We start from the raw sequence: 18810 nt of genomic DNA on the forward strand, positions 1-18810 counted from the left end.
AAGATCACTGAGCCCATCTTCGGTGCCTTAGGAAATGAAATATCAAGCCCTTTTTCTTTAAGGTTCTCAGTAGTATAATTCCTTGCACTTTTATTTTAATTTAGGCCCGCGAAATTTACAGACTGCATCCATAAAAATATACCAAATTAACATCTTCACGAACAATGCATTTTAAATAAAATTTTAAATGGAAAAAAAAAATAAACTATTTTATTAATGTCATATTGATAGCAACTCAATGAAAGAGAACAAAAAATCAGGAAAGGAAGTGAAATAATTTAATTGTTGACATGGAAACGCAAAAAGACCTATTTGAAATTTTAGCGGTCAGTTTAATATATCCTTATATTATTGAGAAGCATATTTTGATATCAATTATGCAGAGTGATAGGGGCAATCTCTGCAACTGTTCTTGAATGAAATTTACATTTTAAAGAGTTTGCCGTACGAAAAGTAGTCACTTAGAAGAAGAGATTTAATGGGATATGTGCAGTATGGAAACGTTATTCAGAATGATTTAATTTCAGTTTAGTTTAATCCCTCTTGGTTAATAATACTTTTTGGTTCCCGAATTTAAAATCATCATAGGCTGAAATATTTTGAAAATATCTGCGTCACGAGTGTTATGTAAAGATCATGCAAGATACATTAAATTTGAACTGACGCGGTATGAAGATATTCATGAACTCTTTCACATCAAAGTCGCCTGAAGCGCCCCACCATTCAAATATCGGCAGGTCATCCGAACACCTTAATCCATTTTCACCTGTGCTTTTCCCCATTACATTAGTGCGTGGTTCATTGGTTTCGGGAGTTTTTAAATCATTTTAAAATCATTATTCTGAAGTGACTAAAAGTAATTCGGCTATTTGAATTTACCCCCTCTTTCCTTTGTTCAGCATCAATGTTTGGCTACTGATGCTCGCATTTGCAATCCTGTCCTAAGGAAAATTGCACACAGTGGGTGGAACCGCACAAAGATCCCAAAAGAGAGGTTATCGCATCCCTTGAGTAGGCTGTTGATAACGCTGCAGAGTTCTATTTGGCAGGGGATGAAGGAAATTTATTCCAACAAACATTTCTACATACGGACGTTTCAGATGTTTGAAACTAACAGATTTTCGCCTCTGCTGAATCGAAAGAGCTAAAAGCATTTACTATTATTAGGACAGGAACGGAAAATGATTAAAATCAAATACAGAGATACTATTGCTAATTTTGCAACACGCAATTGTAACACGGATATATATGTATCAAAACCACAAATTAAGAATTTAATTAAATTAATAATTTAACTTAATATATTATTAATCTATCCCAGTAAAATGCTACAATTGTATAAAGAAACTTTTTATATTTTAAAATTATGAATCAAAATTAAAGAGATCCTTTACGATTTTTGAAATTGCTTATAATTTGTTTATAAGTGGATATACGAATTATATTAAAGCTTTATATTACGCTATTGATTACTCTTATTTTACGTGCAAGACTGACTTCTCAGCGGGTAATAATCTGAAATATAAAAACTGAATAATGACTGTACTATACCAAGCACGACCTTTTAAGCATTTAGAGATAAAATTAAAAATTTATATCTTTAGCTGCATAGCTATCAGGGGGCTAGTGCAACGAAAGGAGTAAATAATTCCATCTGTTCCTGAACCAAAGTAAATAAATAAAGTTTAAAACATAAAACAATCTCAGAAAAAACAATCAAAGTAATCCGTGTCTTTACATCAGTCTAATACCTAGAAGCCGAAGTAAGCTGTGTAAAAATCGCAAAATAATAGCACCAAAAACATAAACAAACTAAAAAGAAAAAATTATTTTGAGCACACCCAAGCCAAAAAAAACAAAACATATAAGTATAAGGAGTCCAATACATTAAAATAATAAAATCATACATAAATTTTGAAACTATACAGTCCGGATTAAACATTATTTGAAAAAATAATTACGGTATCAAAGAGCAAATCTAAGAATTTTCAGTTTAAGCGGATGGACTTCAAAAAACATGCAAAATGGAAGCATTATAAAATATGAAAAAATACAAAACGAAAATAAAAATAAAAATAATGAATAAAAAAATAAATAAAAAGAGGAGTTAATTCTTAAAATCGTTAACATTAAATCAACCAAAGTTTTGAAATGAAAGAAATATATTTGTCTTGTTTTGTAGCGAAATACTTTTGCTCAACCTAAAAATATGCTAAGTAATGAATTTAAATAATCTACAAATTTTAAACTGAATAATGTTAGTAAAAATAATTAGAAAGAGCTTGCACTTACATTAAACATGGTATACTAAAAATGAAAATTTGTAAAAGGAAAAATTACTTTTAATTTTAGGATTTGGATTACAAATCTTAAAATAAATCCTGCAGTCGCCGCCAAAAAATTAAGTGAAGTATTAATTCGCTTCAGTTCAACGAATGGAATATGTTGCAGGGTTTAACACTAAAATAATTAACTTCCGCTATCGAGAAAGCTGTACTAGATTGCGAAAAAAATATTTTTGAAAAAGGTCAATAAATTATGTCGATTAGAAGAATAATCCGAAGAAGCTATGAAGTGTCAGTAAAGTTGAGAGTTGTTTGTTCGCGATTAACTCAGACACTAGTATAAATATTATTACTAAACTTTCTACAATTTTTTTCTGGGTCCTGGAAAAGGTCGACGTCCACTTTTTTTTCAAAAAAAAAAAAAAAAAAAAAAAAAAAAAGCTAAAATCAGAGATAATTATTAAATCTCTGAAAACGCTAATTTTCAGCCTCATTTTTCTTAATGGCAACAATCTCGCGAGCTGGAGTTAATCTGCTTTATTTGGAGAAGTGTTGCCACTGCTCGCTATCAAATCGTAGTGTTCGTTAATTAAAAATCTTTTACAAAATCTTTTTAAATAAAGAAGTATGTGGTTGTTTGTTTGTTGATTCATGAGCAAATTATGATCAATTTCTTGCCACGTTTAAACGACTACAATTGAATATAGGTGGAATATTGGAAGAAACTTGAGCTTTTACGACCATTTGATTAGAGAGACGAAAATAAATTAAAAACTGCGTGCCATTGTTGTTGATATAATGAGAGAAAATTAGTTTATTTTTTATGTGGTATCCTTATTGCATCAGAATGAAAGATATATCCCTATAATCCCATTTTTTGCATTGTTATTAGAGAAGGATTACAGCGATATCGTTCTCTCTGTTGTTAGATATTACATTACTCTCAATCTAACTTAACTGACATACGGTACTTTCGCTAATAAATAAATAAATTCGAAGAAGCTAAATTATTTTAATAAAGTTAGGGCTGAGAGTAAAGGCAAAAGTAATCTCAGACAATGCCAAAGAATAATTGTGTGAAATGTAACCTAATAGAGAAAATATTGCAGAACGTGAAGAAGTTGTTAAATGCTTAACGATATAGAACTCACTCAAGCGATCTTTTCAGATTTAGAAGCCGAAGTAGGAAATATTATTAGTAAACTAAATAAATAATGTCAAACCCAAATAAAACCAATGTAAGAATTCTGACAAGAAAACCTAATCCAATTGTGTTAAGAACATCCAAGCTATTACACCATAATGGTTTAGGTATACACTTTCGTGAAAAACACCTGTTTTGCGATGAAAATAATTTTACGATTGCTACCTGTTTTTTTTTTTTTTATATGAATATCTTTTACATCTTAATTAATAAACTGAGCTTTTGTTAAATCATTGGTGTTGTTACAAGTGTATTTTTATTCTCTTTTTTAATTAGTAATTGTGTTAGCAGTAATTTTTGTAGAGGTAACATATTCCAAATTACTTAATTTAATTGTATTTCAGTTGGAAAAGTCTTTTATTAAACAAAATATTATAAGATTGTAAATTTTTAGTTCAAGGTAAAATAATAATTTTTAGGTTAAAGTCAAGATGTTATTTTTATTAAGTGTAAGGCATTTAGGATAGTTACCTACCTTCAGTTTCAATGCAATTATCAACGGCAATGATGTCATCAATGTATCTGTAGGTAAATCTAAAATATTCTAGTTTATGGTAATTTTTAATAAAATTTTCTTTCTTAACGAAGAAAAATTCGTTACAGTGGCAATTTCCATAGAAATATCAACAATTTGTAGAAAAATTTAATTTTGATACGTAATAAAATTGTGGAAAAATAAATTCTGAAAGCTTTCAGATTTTACATTACGCCCAAAAAGACTTTTCTTAACGTTTTGTAAGTTAACTTTATTTATTAAATATCATGTGCTTTTCCCCGGCGCAAGTGACCGAAATTTCGATGGGGTCACGGAAATGGTCACGGAAATGGGCCAAACTTTGACCCCCCATATCTCGGGCCCTAATTGTCCGATCGACTTGAAATTTGAAACTTGGCCTAACAGGGTTTCGGCCTTCCTCCCCATGCTCCGCAGTCGCGGCTCACCATGGGGGGTCCGACCCTTTTCGCCGTAATGCTAAAACAAAAACTCGCGAATATCTCCGAAACGGTTCGATAGAATGTCGCAAATTTTTGTGTGAAAGGGCTCCCTATTTTTTCCTACAAACCCTCCAAATTTCGTGGTCCTAGCTTCCATAGTTTTTTTATGGCGAATTTTTGAAGGTTTAAAGAATAGGCCAAAAAATCACTTAAACCATATAGCAATACTGCAAAATAATTTTGAAATAAGCGTATCTTTAGAGTTTCTGATACACAGTCTCGCGCGCTGGAGATAATTTTTTTTTTTTTTTTTTTGTGGAATGTTGCCATTGCTTTATTTGAAATCGTTCAGATTCTTAATCAGAAATTCGTGTTACAAAATATGAAAATGTCACAAAATATGAAATCAATAACAAAACAAATTCCAAATTCCAAATTAGGGCTTCAGTACATTATTCAGTATAGGATTACGTTATTCAAAAATGGGATGGTTCTATGTATCGCTGTTTTATCACAATTCGAGAAACATACATACAGTTACGCAAATTCCTCATTATTTAATTTCTTTAAATATACCACAGGGCGATAATATTTGGTGGCAACAATTTAAAAAGTTATTCGCCGTTCATAGTGAATTGACGCAAAATGCTGAAACGAAATTAAAAGCCCGTCTGGGATAACGCCCTTTGGGCTTAAAAGTGTACATTTAAGATAAGAATCGTATTCATCGACATAATTTAAAATATATTCATAAAGAAAAAAAAAAAAAAAAAAAGAAAAAAAAAAAGAAAAGAAAAAAGAAAACCAGGAACTATACTAAAATATGTTAAAATGAATTGAAAATACCATAAATATTTTCTAATTAATGTAGCCAACATCAAAATTCGCTTCAAATACAATAAAACAGTAAGCAATATCATTACCAGAAACAGATATTGACCCATCTTTCTTCTGTCATGAGCTTTGAGAAAAAATATATTGACCGTCAACACAAGCCGGAGTCCTTATATTATTAAATATTAAAACGTTAAGGAATTCATGAGATTAGGCACCAATTTCAGAATTACATTCAATCCTAGTAAGAATATTAATCACAAAAAATTAAACACAACCGTGATTAATTCATTATTACCACCCGTTACAAATACAGATATCCACTCAGCGCCTTTAAAGAATGGAACCATTATGATTGCAATGCCATTAAAAGTAATACTAGTAAAGCTGAATTCAGTAATATAAATAGCATCAATTTCAGCTACAAGGAACTTCAGAAAAATATTGAAGATCTTAAAATCCAATGTATTATTACCACTATGGACAATGCTAACAACAATTTGTAAAGAGTTCTATCAAGAAATTATTAGCAATGTTTCATAATAATAAGGCTGCTTACCAGATCTCTAAAAGTCAAGAAAATTCACTAATTAGTAGATGCAAAGCATTTCAAAATAAATTTCAAATTGCCAGCAGACTTCATCGACGTTCCTTGACTTGGAAGATACATACATCGATGTCCATCGATGTGAAAGACACGTTCTTGTGTCTTCCACGTCCATTGTCCACGTCCGTGTTCCACGTTCATCCACAAGATTTCCAGGTCCATTGTGGAAGTTCACGTTCATTTTGGAAGTCTTCCATGTCCATGTTGGCAAAATGAACATCAGCATCAAGGAATCTGAAAAATAAAAACAAAATAGAGTGAAAAAGGTAATTCTATGTTGTACTGAGGGAAAAGCTGTCTTAGATGATTCAGTCAGCCATGTACAATCATCATCATATCGTCTGTCTTCGGATATAATTTCTTAATCTCTTCTGCAATACTCTTAGTCAGCATTTGTCTTTAATGGTCCAATTGAACAATTCTTCGTAGACACGCCCTTAGTAATAGGGATTGTTTTTGGATTGGATAATTTCGCCTGAATACATCTTCATAATTTATTTTCTTAAACATCGTCTTCTTTCGTCAATTCCATCTTTAGACATCTTGATTCCGCTTGAAAATTGAATTGTTCATGTCGACCTGCGTTTTTCAAGCAAGAGTCTATTGTTGAAAATCAGAAGAAATTTATCGATTTAGGAAAACAGGAATTATCGCAATCGGGGTAGCAATATGAAAGACTTTCGATTTTCTTCCTGGATATTCCTGAGTATGTTTTTTCTCCCCTTTTTCAGACTTCTTTAGTTTCTTCTATTTCATCTCTGCCTTTTTGCACTATCCTCTCAGACGTTTCAGCAGACTTCTGATTTTTAGCCTTTTTCTTCAGTGTTACGTGCAGATTCTGCATTTTTATTAGTTTAATTTGCTTGTTTGTTGCGGGGGCTATAACTGAAGTTTATTTAGGTGGAGTTCATCATCTTTAGCAACTGACTCTTCTCTGGGAAATCGCTTTTTCTCAGAATCCTTTTCTGTGGTGGCATCTTTTATCCAAAGGCTTCGAATCCGACTGTGTTTTATTTTCTTAACGTTCTTCTTACACGGCTTCTTACAGAATTATCAATATCACTCTATCGTCAGAGTTCACAATCAATGACCCGAGGACACTTGCTTTGACTATAGATAAGTGTCCAGTTTGATCACATAATATTTATTAAAACAAATATCTTCTTTTGGTAAAGAATGAAATAATCCTTGCTTTTTTCCAGCTGTGTGATTAGCCAGTATACAGGCAATACAGTTTGTTCGAGAATAGAATGTGAGAACATTCTATTCTCGAACAAACTGTATTAATCTCTATTCATGAAATTCACATACTGAATTCAATGGACTGTAGATTTCTTTTATTTTACTTCTGTTAGCATATATTAAACACAGGAGAACTTACATAGTTTTACTTCGATGAACACTCTTCCTATCCACGTACATACACTTACCAAATCGAACTACAAGCGCACGCACCATCAATGGCCGGTAGCTTTTTTTTGTTCGTTTTCTACTCGTGGTTGCCAGATAATTCTAGTTAAACAATATTCATCCGATCGTGGCGTCACTTCACTTCTGCCTTAACACAGTTCGAGATAAATTTGTTAATTCCGTCTTTTAACTTAAGCATAAGCTTTTAACTTAAGCATTAGGTGATTTTCGGTACTTAGCAGTAAAATAATTTCCTTCATGTATGCCTTTAATTAGTTCAATTTGCATAATTCCAGATACTACTAGTACTTTACTACTAGTTTACTACTAGTTTAGTTCCATCCACCATATATTAAAGCACGTCATTTCGTAAGCGATAATCCTCATACAGCATAGACATCAAAGCATTTTTGATAAGTGATAAAAATATAAAATACTTTACATTGTCTCAGTTTTTTGATTTGAATAATTTTAAATATTACAGTTTCTTGAATGTCCATAGATGCAGGTTTTAAATCAAAGCTTCAACATGTTGCATACAAGTACCAGATCTATGTTATATTATATAATCATAATTCTCTTGCATTAATTACAGATTTGATGGATTAAGTTAGAGAATTTGTCTTCTATCAGTCGCTATTAAAGCATCGATTTGAAAATTACATAAATTAGCAATTTTTTGCATTTCTTTCTGACAATTATGAGTAACCGTAGAATTAGTTTATCCATCTTGGCTATTTTTTGGAGATGTTTTTGAGCAATCTGCCGCCTTGTGTCTAAATAATATGCATTTAAAGCACTTGAATCTTTTACTTTTTTAACTACATGTGTTCGATTTATGACGTATAATACTTCCACAATTATAACATCTTGGTTCTTTAGTCTTTCTAGGAACAGAGCGTGCTTTATTTTGAATAAAGCATGAGCTAAAATTTAATTTTGAATATTAAAGCACGGAAAGTAATACTACTTGTATCACGCCTAGATTTGTATTTGGAGTGCGAATTTTCGCATAACTTTTTAATTTATCTTTAAATTCAGAAATAGCTTTACAACAATAAAAATATTTATTTTTTGCTTCTTGGATCAGTTATCCAATTTTTTACATAATCAAAAATGGATGAATTATCAGCATATTCACAACTGGATATTCCCTGCATTACAATTAAATACTTAGAAAGAGATTCACCTGGTTTAAATGTATCTTTCGTTAAAAAAAAAAGGAAGTTGTGCACTATCCATTTTGTAACCGAATTCAGAAATATATATATATATATATATATATATATTTCCTTTTAAATTGTCCATAGCGTAGTACCTTTCAAAGATAATAAATACTTTAGCAGAACCAGTAAGCAATTTTTTAAATACAATCTTTTGTAATCCAGGTAATTAACATAATATAGAAGACTCTTCTGTGTCGCTAACGGAAGATTCGACAAGACCAATCCATTCAGTTCCATTCAATTCCGAAACATTTTCTAAAACGTCACAAGAATATAATGAAATATTATTATGCGTCATAATATTTTGATCTACTGGATTATTTACAGGAAGTAAAGCCGACTTAATAGAATTAACATCGTAAGCGTTATCAAAATCACGAATACTTTTGTTTTCGCTTGACTCTTTATCATCATCAAGTTCGGATTACAACCGTTTGAAATCACAAAATTTTGACTCATAATTGAGGTGCAACAAATTGTACACAGAAATTAAATCGCTTGCAGATAAAAGTCTGAAGCAGTTTTTATTTCATTTCAGTTACATTAAAATCAGATAGAAAACCAAACACTTTACGCAATATAGATATATTTTTCTTATCACCCACAGTTCGCAATACAATTTCATTCAAACATTTAACAGATGTTTTTGGATCAGTTCTTAATGATTAAGAAATTCTAGAAATAGAGCCAAATATATTCATCTTACTTACTAATAAAATTCACTAGTCTTAAAAATAGCTGTAGGAAAACGAATGAATCGAAAGTAAATTTACTCGAAAATAAATTTACAACTTGAAGATCGTTCCAGAGTCGCATATCAAAATCCTTTATTAGTTATACGAGTCAATCCTTTGATTTCAAGGCTCATTCCGTGCCGTGTCTCCAAATGTGGAATTCCATTTCATAGAACTCTCTTCGCAGAATAAAGCTCAAGTTACGGTGATGTCCAGGTGTAATGTAAACTTAAGATAATCAAATTAAATTATTGTATCATTAATTTTCGTGACTGGTTATTTCACGAACGAGACAAGATGAAAATATGTGCAGATGATAAGTTTTATATTAGCAGGAAATGCATCGTCTTTACAACTTTATATAGCTTTACAACTTTATACATCTTATTGTAAAGAACATCTGCAATCAAAAATTACGGACGCCTTTCAAATCACTCAAATGAACTATAAGTTCTTCAGATGAATGAAACAAGTATTTGTTCAGTTAGAATGCAGTCTTAAATTAGCATTGCTAACATAAAAAAACATCAAAATAAGCTGAGAAAACTGAATTCTAAATATTACGTAAAACGAAAGCATATTTTTACTTGAAAACAATAATAACTGTTGCCATTCAGCAAAAAAGAAATGTAATAACAAAAACACAAGTAGAAAATCACAGGTGAAGTAGTAGTTAAGTTTAAATAACGATATTAATTATTGTACAATCTTTAACATACTTTCATTTTGGAAAGTGAAATTTACAACCTGAACTTTGCAATTAAAATTTAGAATATGTATAATTTTAAAATTGTGAATGTCCTATACAATTGCAAAAGTTGAAAAAAAAATGTTCACAAATTCATTCGGTGAAGCATTCTTATGGTTCTTCCTGATCTAGTTTTGGGAGGGTGTCTCACTTCAGTGGTATCAGTGTTGTGCACGGAAGAGTCGGGAACAGTTTTGACAGATAAGACACATTTTCTAGAAGCCTTCAAGACATCAACATCAGTTTTTGCCAACATTTCTAATGGACAGAGTCTTTGAAAAAGACGTACTCTCTCACCATTGTAGGTTCTTACTCTCGCAACTCTCTGAACACCATCTGTTCCAGGATAAATTTCTAAAATTATTCCCAGTGGCCAATCGATGCGTCGGACATGATCATGCCCAGTTAGAACAATATCCCCTCAATTTGTGGACTAAAAGAGCAACGTACTCATTTCTAAACATTTGTCTAAGATTTTCACGTAACGTCTGCAAGTACTATATGCGTTTTATAAAGGAAGATCGATCTACGCTGTCAAGATCTGGAGTTTCGCTGTTGCTGCCTCCGTGGATAAACATTCCTGGTGTCAGTGGTACCAATTCACACGGGTCTTCTTGTGTGTAGGTCAGAGGTCTAGGATTTATTTCTGATTCACAGTCACACATGATCGTGTTGAGCTCTTCATAATCTGCGGTGGATTTTCCTAACACTCTACGCAGAAGTTTCTTGAGCATTCTTACCATCCGCTCCCACCACCCACCCCACCATGCGGATGTGGGTGGAGCAAATTTCCAAGTGGTTTTCTGAGCTGTTCAGTAAACGGCTTTCTTGTCCCAATCTAAGGATTCTAATGCAATGTTTCTTCCTACAAATTTAGAGCCGTTATCCGAACAAAGAACTGAAATCCTACTTCTTGCAATAAATTGTCTTAAGGCTTGAATGTAAGCATCTGTAGTGAGTGACCGGACTAATTCTAAATAGACCGCTCGGTATACAGCGCAAGTGAATAATACGAACCAAGCTTTACCTTCTGGTAGAGAGGACCAACATAATCCACATCAGATACCTCAAAGACTCTTGTCTGAGTAGCTCTATCTCTAGGTATCGGAGCGAAAGGTACTTCCAAGGGTTTAGATCTGTAACGCTTGCACGTTACACATTTCGAAAGAACTTGTTTTACTAACTTTTTAGCTTTAAGAATCCAAAACCTCTCCCTAAACCTGACAAGTAAGATTGAAGGACTTGCATGCATTATTTTTTCATGCTCTTCACGGATTAACTTGAGGACGACATCACAGGCAGGTAAGAGAACTGGGTATCTAAAATCATCTATTTCAGGAACTGTTCACAAGTTTAATTCTTATTCTCAGGAGTCCTTCTTTATCTCTAAAGGCTTGCATTTTCGTAAGAAACTTCTCGTCTTGAAAAGTCCTTAACTGTATGGACTTGAAAAAGAGAACTTCTGCTTTTTTTAATTCTTCAAAACTCAAGTTACCTTTTAACTTATTTTCGTGTGAAATGTTATGGAGAAAACACAGAATCCATCCCGCTACTCTGATATTTCTATTATAGGTGGAAAAATAACCGCTCCAGATTTCTGTTACTTGAATATTTGCCAAAGCAGGCACGATTTCTTTTCTTTTCTCTTTAAGTACTTTTTATTCATTTTTCTAGTTCTGTCTCGGTACCTGGCCATTGACGAGGTGGAAGATACAAGCAATTAGGATCTTCCCACTATTTTTAATTGCATAACTGCTGCGCTGAACAACCACTATTGGCCTGCAGGGTTTAAAGCATCCGGGAACGTGTCACCATGTGGCAGATTCCTAATTTACGTAACACGGTTCCGAATAAATACAACCCACGAGTCTTCTCTTTCTAACCAAGCTAATACTGTTGTAGAGTAAGTCCAGAAATAAACATTGTCAGTTTGAAACTCTTTTAGGATCTCCGAGGAAAGACGGGCAGAAACAGTAGGAACAAGAAGTTCCAGCCTAGCAATTGTTGTTTCTGTTTTCCCACAAGGAGCAATTCTAATTTTACTCTGTGCCAGTTGTACATGAGCAATGCTTCCTCTAGCAACTCGCATAAAGACTCCAGTCGAATAAGCAATTTTGCTCGCGTCCCTGAAAAAATGTAATAAAATGTGCTCGAATCCTTCATCACAGTGGAACCCTCTTGGAATCTTAACGTGTTGCAAATATTTAAGCTCATTTAGCCATTTAAAAAAAAAAAAAAAACTTGATGGGTCTCTGTATCAACTACTTCATCTGAACTAATTTTCACATGTTTTGTAGCCAGAGTTTTGGACGCAATGTTACTGGACCAGTTTATGCCGAGAGGATCAAAAACATTGTGCAAAACAGCTAAAATATTTCTTTTGCTTCTTTCACATGTTTTTTTACCACATACCACACATTTCAGAAACACTTTGCACTTACGAACTGGATGTCCAGCTGTCAGGAAAGCGAAGCAGCATGCTCGCATGTTTCCGTAAACCAAAAATACATGCTTTCTTCACATCCTTTGAAGCTGTAGAGAGTAAATTGGCAGCTGTAAGTACTCTTTTCTTTAAAGATTGGTGATTTTCTCTTGAACATAAACCGAAACTTGGCATGGCTAAATTTATTTTTTCTTCCCCTTCAGTTTCAGCCTTAAGGAAGGACATCAAATTGGTCAACCGTTCCTTAGCATCAGTTGAAATTGCGGAAAAAGCACTTCTGTTCCATGCTTTTAGGAACTCTTCTTTAAAACAAGATTCAACTATAGTATAAAGTATCGAAACACACTGATCAGTAATCACTCCCAGTGCCTCTAGTGCTCTAAGATATGTTTCGAGTTTATCATACAGAGATGCCATTGAAATGTGTTCGTGTTTTTGAACCGAAAGTATCAATTTTAACAACTCTCTAACATAAACCTTCACTAAAAGTCCATTTCTTCCAAACCGAGTTTTGAGACTATCAACTGCTTCGTTGTAATTGGCTCCTATAGGCAGGAAGCTTTCTATAATTTCTCGTGCTCTGGATCCTCTTACAGAAGCTTGAATAAGGTACTGAAATTTAATTTCAGATACAATTTCTTCAGCATTATGAATCTGTTGGAACTGACTCCAAAAGTGTAGCCAGTCCCTAATGTCACCACTATAGTGTCTAATCTCTAATTTCGGTAAATTAAATTTCTTTTTAGATCCAGTGAAGAAAATATAATTTTGAGACTCACCTGCCATCGGCGGTTTCGCATAAATTCGCGCCAATTCCATTTTGTGTTGTCTTATCTTTTTGTCTTATCTTACATATTGTGTTGTCTTTGTTCTTCGTATTGGTATTCTATTTGTTTTTGCTTTTCTTCATGTTCTACAACAAGTCCTCTTTCTTAAATCCTTTTGCTACCTGAAACATTGTTTTGAATCAGAAGTAACGTTCTGTCACGGACGCCCGAAAATGTAAAGAACAAGCTGCAATCAAAAGTTACGGACGCCTTTCTAATCACTCAAATGAACTCCAAGTTCTCCAGATGAATGAAACAAGTATTTATTCAGTTAAAATTAGCATTGCTAACATAAACAACATTAAAATAATCTGAGAACACTGCATTCTAAACATTACGTAAAAACGAAAGCATATTTTTATTTGAAAACAGTAATGATTGTTGCCATTCAGCAAAAAAGGAAAGTAATAACAAAAACGTAAGTAGAAAGTTTTAGGTGAAGTAATAGCTAAGTTTAAAAAACGATATTAATTATTGCACAATCTTTGCCATCTTACAAACACATGCAAATTTTTCACAAATTTTAAATTTCTAAAGCATGAAATGTATGGAGCCTCATGCGTTTCAATTCATTTACAATACTTGCATTTTGAATTTGCTAATTTTTTCCCCTCGTATTTTTATAGACAATTTTACATCCAGTTATTTAGGGACCTGTTTGTCGCATATTCGCTACTAAATATTGCAAAAAGGTGATGATTAAAGCTGAATTCTTAATTGTTAATTAAAATTGTTATTGCATTTGAAACTCGCATGTTTTGTTGAGTTTTATTAGCAGAACTTTGCAACATAATCTGCACACATTTTACATCGTGCAGTTGTGAGTTACAGCGGTTTAAATAGCTATGAAACTGTTTTATAAACTAGTTTATGTACTTGAATTTGCTTGATATTTTCTAACTATCATTTTTACATATCATGCCTTGGTTAAGCGTTTTACGCACTATGTCGCGGAAGACTATTCAGCAAGGATTGTGCAATTCTTTGAAAACTTTTACAAAGGCTAATGTCAACTTTCATAAGTCATCATGTAATTTCGTATACAATATTCCATTTTCAATATCTAAAGCATTTCGGGCAGAACAAAATAATTTATGCATTGAATTTCAGGACAGCACTAGTGCAAAATTTCCTTTCGTATGGCTACGTGATAACTGTCCTTGTGACCAATGTGTTCATTTCGAAAGCAAGCAGAAACTTTTAGATACAATAGCACTGGATTTTAGTATAGAACCTGAGCAATTTCATGTGATAGATAATGGATCTTTAAAAATAACGTGGAAAACTATGAACAATAAAGAACACGTCAGTATTTACAAACCATCGTGGTTGCATAAGTATGGCCTTGGCTTTCAATTAAATATGAACATGAGTGTGCACAATGTTTTACCTCCTATTAAAACCTGGGATCGGAATAAAATCCTTGGATGTATCCCAGAACTAACTTATGAGCTTTTAATGGAATCAGAGGACGGACTGAAGCATGTTTTAGAAAATATATATCACTACGGTCTTGTCATTATCAGAGGAGTTCCTTGTGCAAAAGGGGAAGTAATGAAAATTATGAAGAAGTTTGCATTCACAATGGATACTAAGTGGGCAACTAATTTCCAAATTATCACTCAGCCTCTTCAGACCGATCCAAATCATTTACGTTACACTAGAAGACAACTGGAGATTCATACAGATATGAACTATCTCGAAAAATCCCCAGCGATACAAGCTGTACATTGTCTGAATGCCATATATGAAGATGCATCAAGTTCCTGTCCTGGAAAATCTGTTTTCGTAGACGGTTATCATGTTGCTAATTTATTAAAGAAAGAAAACCCTGCTTTCTATTATATTCTATCAACAACACCCGTAAAATTTAAAATATATGGCCATGGCTTACATTATGAAAATGAGCAGTACATTATTTGTGTGAACAGGAAAGGTGAAGTAGCTGAGGTTCATTATAACAACAGAACTATGGCTCCATTCGAGGGTCCTGCAGACCATATTATCTCTTTCTATGAGGCGTATAAAATGTTTGGTCAAAAACTACGAGATGAACAGTATCAGTTTACTTTCATAATGAAACCAGGTGATATGATTATTTTTAATAACATGAGGGTTCTTCACGGTCAAAATGGTTTTGACCCAAATTTTGCATTCCGTCATTTGGAAGGTTGTTATGGCGATCTTGACGAAGTTATTGCTCGTTATAGATCTTTGATCGAGAAGAAAACACTCACTTGATTACATCAAGAACTTCTTGAAATTTGTTCGGTTGCACAATGATTAAATAATCATAACTAAAAATCAACTTTTTTTAAAATTCATTACTACATATTTTATTAAATAAGAATGATTTTGCATTAAAATTACTTCCATAAAAATTAAGCTTTGCTGACTGATTAAAAAAAAAGAAACACCGATGACCACATTGAATGCAAGAAGCTTGTTTCACGACTCAGCAGCACAATAAATGAAGCAATTAACAATAACACCGTTTCAGTATGAAAATTTCAAGAAAACTCTTCACGCCTTACGTTAACATTAGTTTGGGAATAAGAATAAATAATCTTTCTGAATTATTCAGAATAATAAGGTGAATTGGTAAACTAACATTTAACTAAAAAGTTTCTTAATGTTTAACAAAAGAAAATAGTGATACGAAAATCAAATCGGTAAATTCCCAAACCGTTTAAAATTGCTGAAAAAACTAATTTTTTAAAACTATTTTTTAAATTCAAATTCTCCAAATTAAGGTAACTCGAATCCTGATTTGGTATACGTACAAGCTTAAACACGCACATGTAAAACAAAATTTTGATATTTCCTGGATTTTTAAATTGACAGTCAAAATATATAGAAGCATGGCAAAGTATGCAAATAAATATACTAAACCAAGCAAATAATGCTTCTATCATTTTCATGCATTATTAATTAATTACTCAAGAAAGCTCAAAAATATAATTTAAAGACTAGATTTTTGAGAAATATAGAAAGTTAAAGTCTAGAAGTTTGATTAAATAAATAATGTGAGTTGGAAAGGCACATTTTGAGTAACATTTCTTCCAAGGTTTAGGAAAGAAAGAGAATTTAACAAATTTGTACATACATAATATCTTTTTGACAGACTGGCTTTTGTGAAACTAAAAATTAGAAAGTGTTTAAAAATTTAACAGAAATATGCTTTAAGTCTTTTTTAAAAATTCGAATTATTAGGTACTTTTCTGTTATCTGGAGAAAATTCAGAAATGTACTTATTTATCCATATAAGTATGTATATATGTGTGTATACGTGTGCGTATATATACACACATATATACAGAAGTACATACATACTTGCAAAACTGCATATATACACATATACATGCATATATACATATATTTCTGAATCCAAACTCAAATAGCAGAAAAATACTCAAGTTTATATATAATATACTTGCCTTTTACTGCATATTAGAGGAAGGTTATCAAAGTAGGTAAAGTATAAACTTGGAACATTTTTTGGTAAAATTCTAGTGTATGGTACGGCTTTCACGCTACTTTTAAAATTGTTGCCAACACCAAAATAACTCGTTTACTGCTCATAATGTCTCCAAATCTCGTGTATACTGTTTACTAAATTCATTATTTTTGTATGCAAGGACTACGTTTAATTTTTATGACAGAAAATGTACTATTAACAAATCTTTTACTTGTTTTTCAGTTTGTTTGAATCGTTTAGTTCTTCAACATTCTTTGAAATAATATTGCACAACTCGAGCCAGAGTCATGACTGAAATAAGCTTCTATCTGTGAATATTTTTATGCTTATGTAAAATGGGACTTTTCCGTTATACACTCGCATTTTTTTGTCTTCAATAATCGGCATTTGCTTCACAAGAGTCTGGTGTTCCTTTCTCAAGTAATTGCTTATCATTTTCAACAAAAATTCTCCACTCTGTTTCTCAAAGAACCTATTATTTTAAATTACAATATACCGTTTATCTAGTGGACAATGGCTGCATAATTCTTAACTTAATCTTGAAATCACTTGACCAAATTAATGTATCCGACCTTTTAATTATGTGATTCAAATATCAGATTCAATTTGGCATAGAATTTTGCCATGGCAATTATAATGATACGTTTGCATGAATTTAACAATAAATTTTAGTTATTTGTGTTATAACGTTGCGCGCCTCTAACTTGCACGCAACCAAGAGGTGACTGTGAAAGCTTGTATAAACCACAGAGTCTTATAAAGGGTTTAAGTCCCTTTTTATTCAACGTAATAAATTACAATGGCGTCCTCTTGACGCTTACAGACTGTGCCCACTAGGCAGTCAAAATAAAAATAATAACCTGAAAAAGAAAGTAAAGACAATATTCTAACTACGAGGCTCTCTAAAATAACTAACTCACCGCGTTTTACAAATACCGCAGCTAATTCAGCAGACTTGAAGCTCACTGGAACAATTGCAACTACTTCCCGCCAAGCACATAGGCCGCAACGCGGGGTTCTTCAATTCTCGGTTTCTACCTCCGCGCTCGCTAAGTAAGAATAACTCTCACCGAACTTGTTTCCTTCTATTTAAATCAGAATACTTCCGCTGATAATTTGAATCCTTGCGCGTTCTACTCAAATTTACATATTCTGGCATTGGCAGTTCCAGGGGAAATTAAGGCTTGACAGGAAAGATAGTTTAAACTTAAAATAAATGTTAGTTAAAATAAATATAAACCCTACATTTGCCGCTGCCAGAATTTGGAAAACTTGGAAGCAGGTCCTACAAACGACCTGTTGTAAGTTTATCTAATTCTGAACTAACTGGCGAAAGCCTCGTTTACACAGAAAAAATCTTATGTAACAATTATATACTAAAATTCTTTTGCTCGTTACAAAGCTTTCTTCTTACAGCAACTTTTCCTGGACTTCATCAATCAATCTTGGTCTTTCCTTCCAGCATCTGGAAGGAATAAGTATCAGTATCTTTCTACATACATTATAATTTACACTTTCTTGACACAATAAATTTTTGTTTTTAAACGATTCGTTTTTCTTAGTTATTGCTTACTTCACATTCATTCAATTTTTCAAGCATTAATTTAACTTTACCCTGGCTCTCCACCATGTGTGGTGTCAAACGGGAATATTCGTGTTTTAGTCTTACAACACTTCCCCTAACCACCATGATTTGTTAGAATTCAACAACCAAATAGACACACCTTACTCGACATTCTACAACTCAATGAGCTACTTTAATATTCTTAAAAATTCAAATGTAGGTAGGTGGAGAACCCTACAAAACACATTCATTCTAACTTCCCCCTCATTCATCTTTAAACATGCAGGCTTTCGCTCTAAAGCATGACTTTACAGTTTAATACTTAAATTTTGACTTCATTGCTTTTAAGCATTCACTTTTTGCATCTACAATTTTATGCTTCTAGACTAAATTCTACTTTTACATAACATGCAAGTATTTACATACATTTACAAAAGTTTAATACATATGCTTTTTACAATTTACCATAAAATGAATAAGAGAAAATAAATTTTTACTTTACTCATTCTTCGCC

At 32.5% G+C, this 18810-nt stretch overlaps 1 protein-coding gene across 1 annotated transcript; it reads left to right on the forward strand.

Annotated features, from left to right (window-relative positions):
* The first annotated feature begins 14005 nt into the window (after positions 1-14005).
* Positions 14006-15533, forward strand: LOC118201062 (gamma-butyrobetaine dioxygenase-like). The gene has a single exon (XM_035373086.2). It carries the CDS (start codon positions 14173-14175, stop codon positions 15493-15495), a length of 1323 nt encoding a protein of 440 aa, XP_035228977.1. The 5' UTR covers positions 14006-14172; the 3' UTR covers positions 15496-15533.
* The last annotated feature ends 3277 nt before the right edge of the window (positions 15534-18810 follow it).

This window comes from Stegodyphus dumicola, chromosome 3 (genome assembly GCF_044657685.1).
Source record: "Stegodyphus dumicola isolate Sdum_Otavi_A_Nest chromosome 3, ASM4465768v1".
Classification (NCBI taxonomy): domain Eukaryota; kingdom Metazoa; phylum Arthropoda; class Arachnida; order Araneae; family Eresidae; genus Stegodyphus; species Stegodyphus dumicola.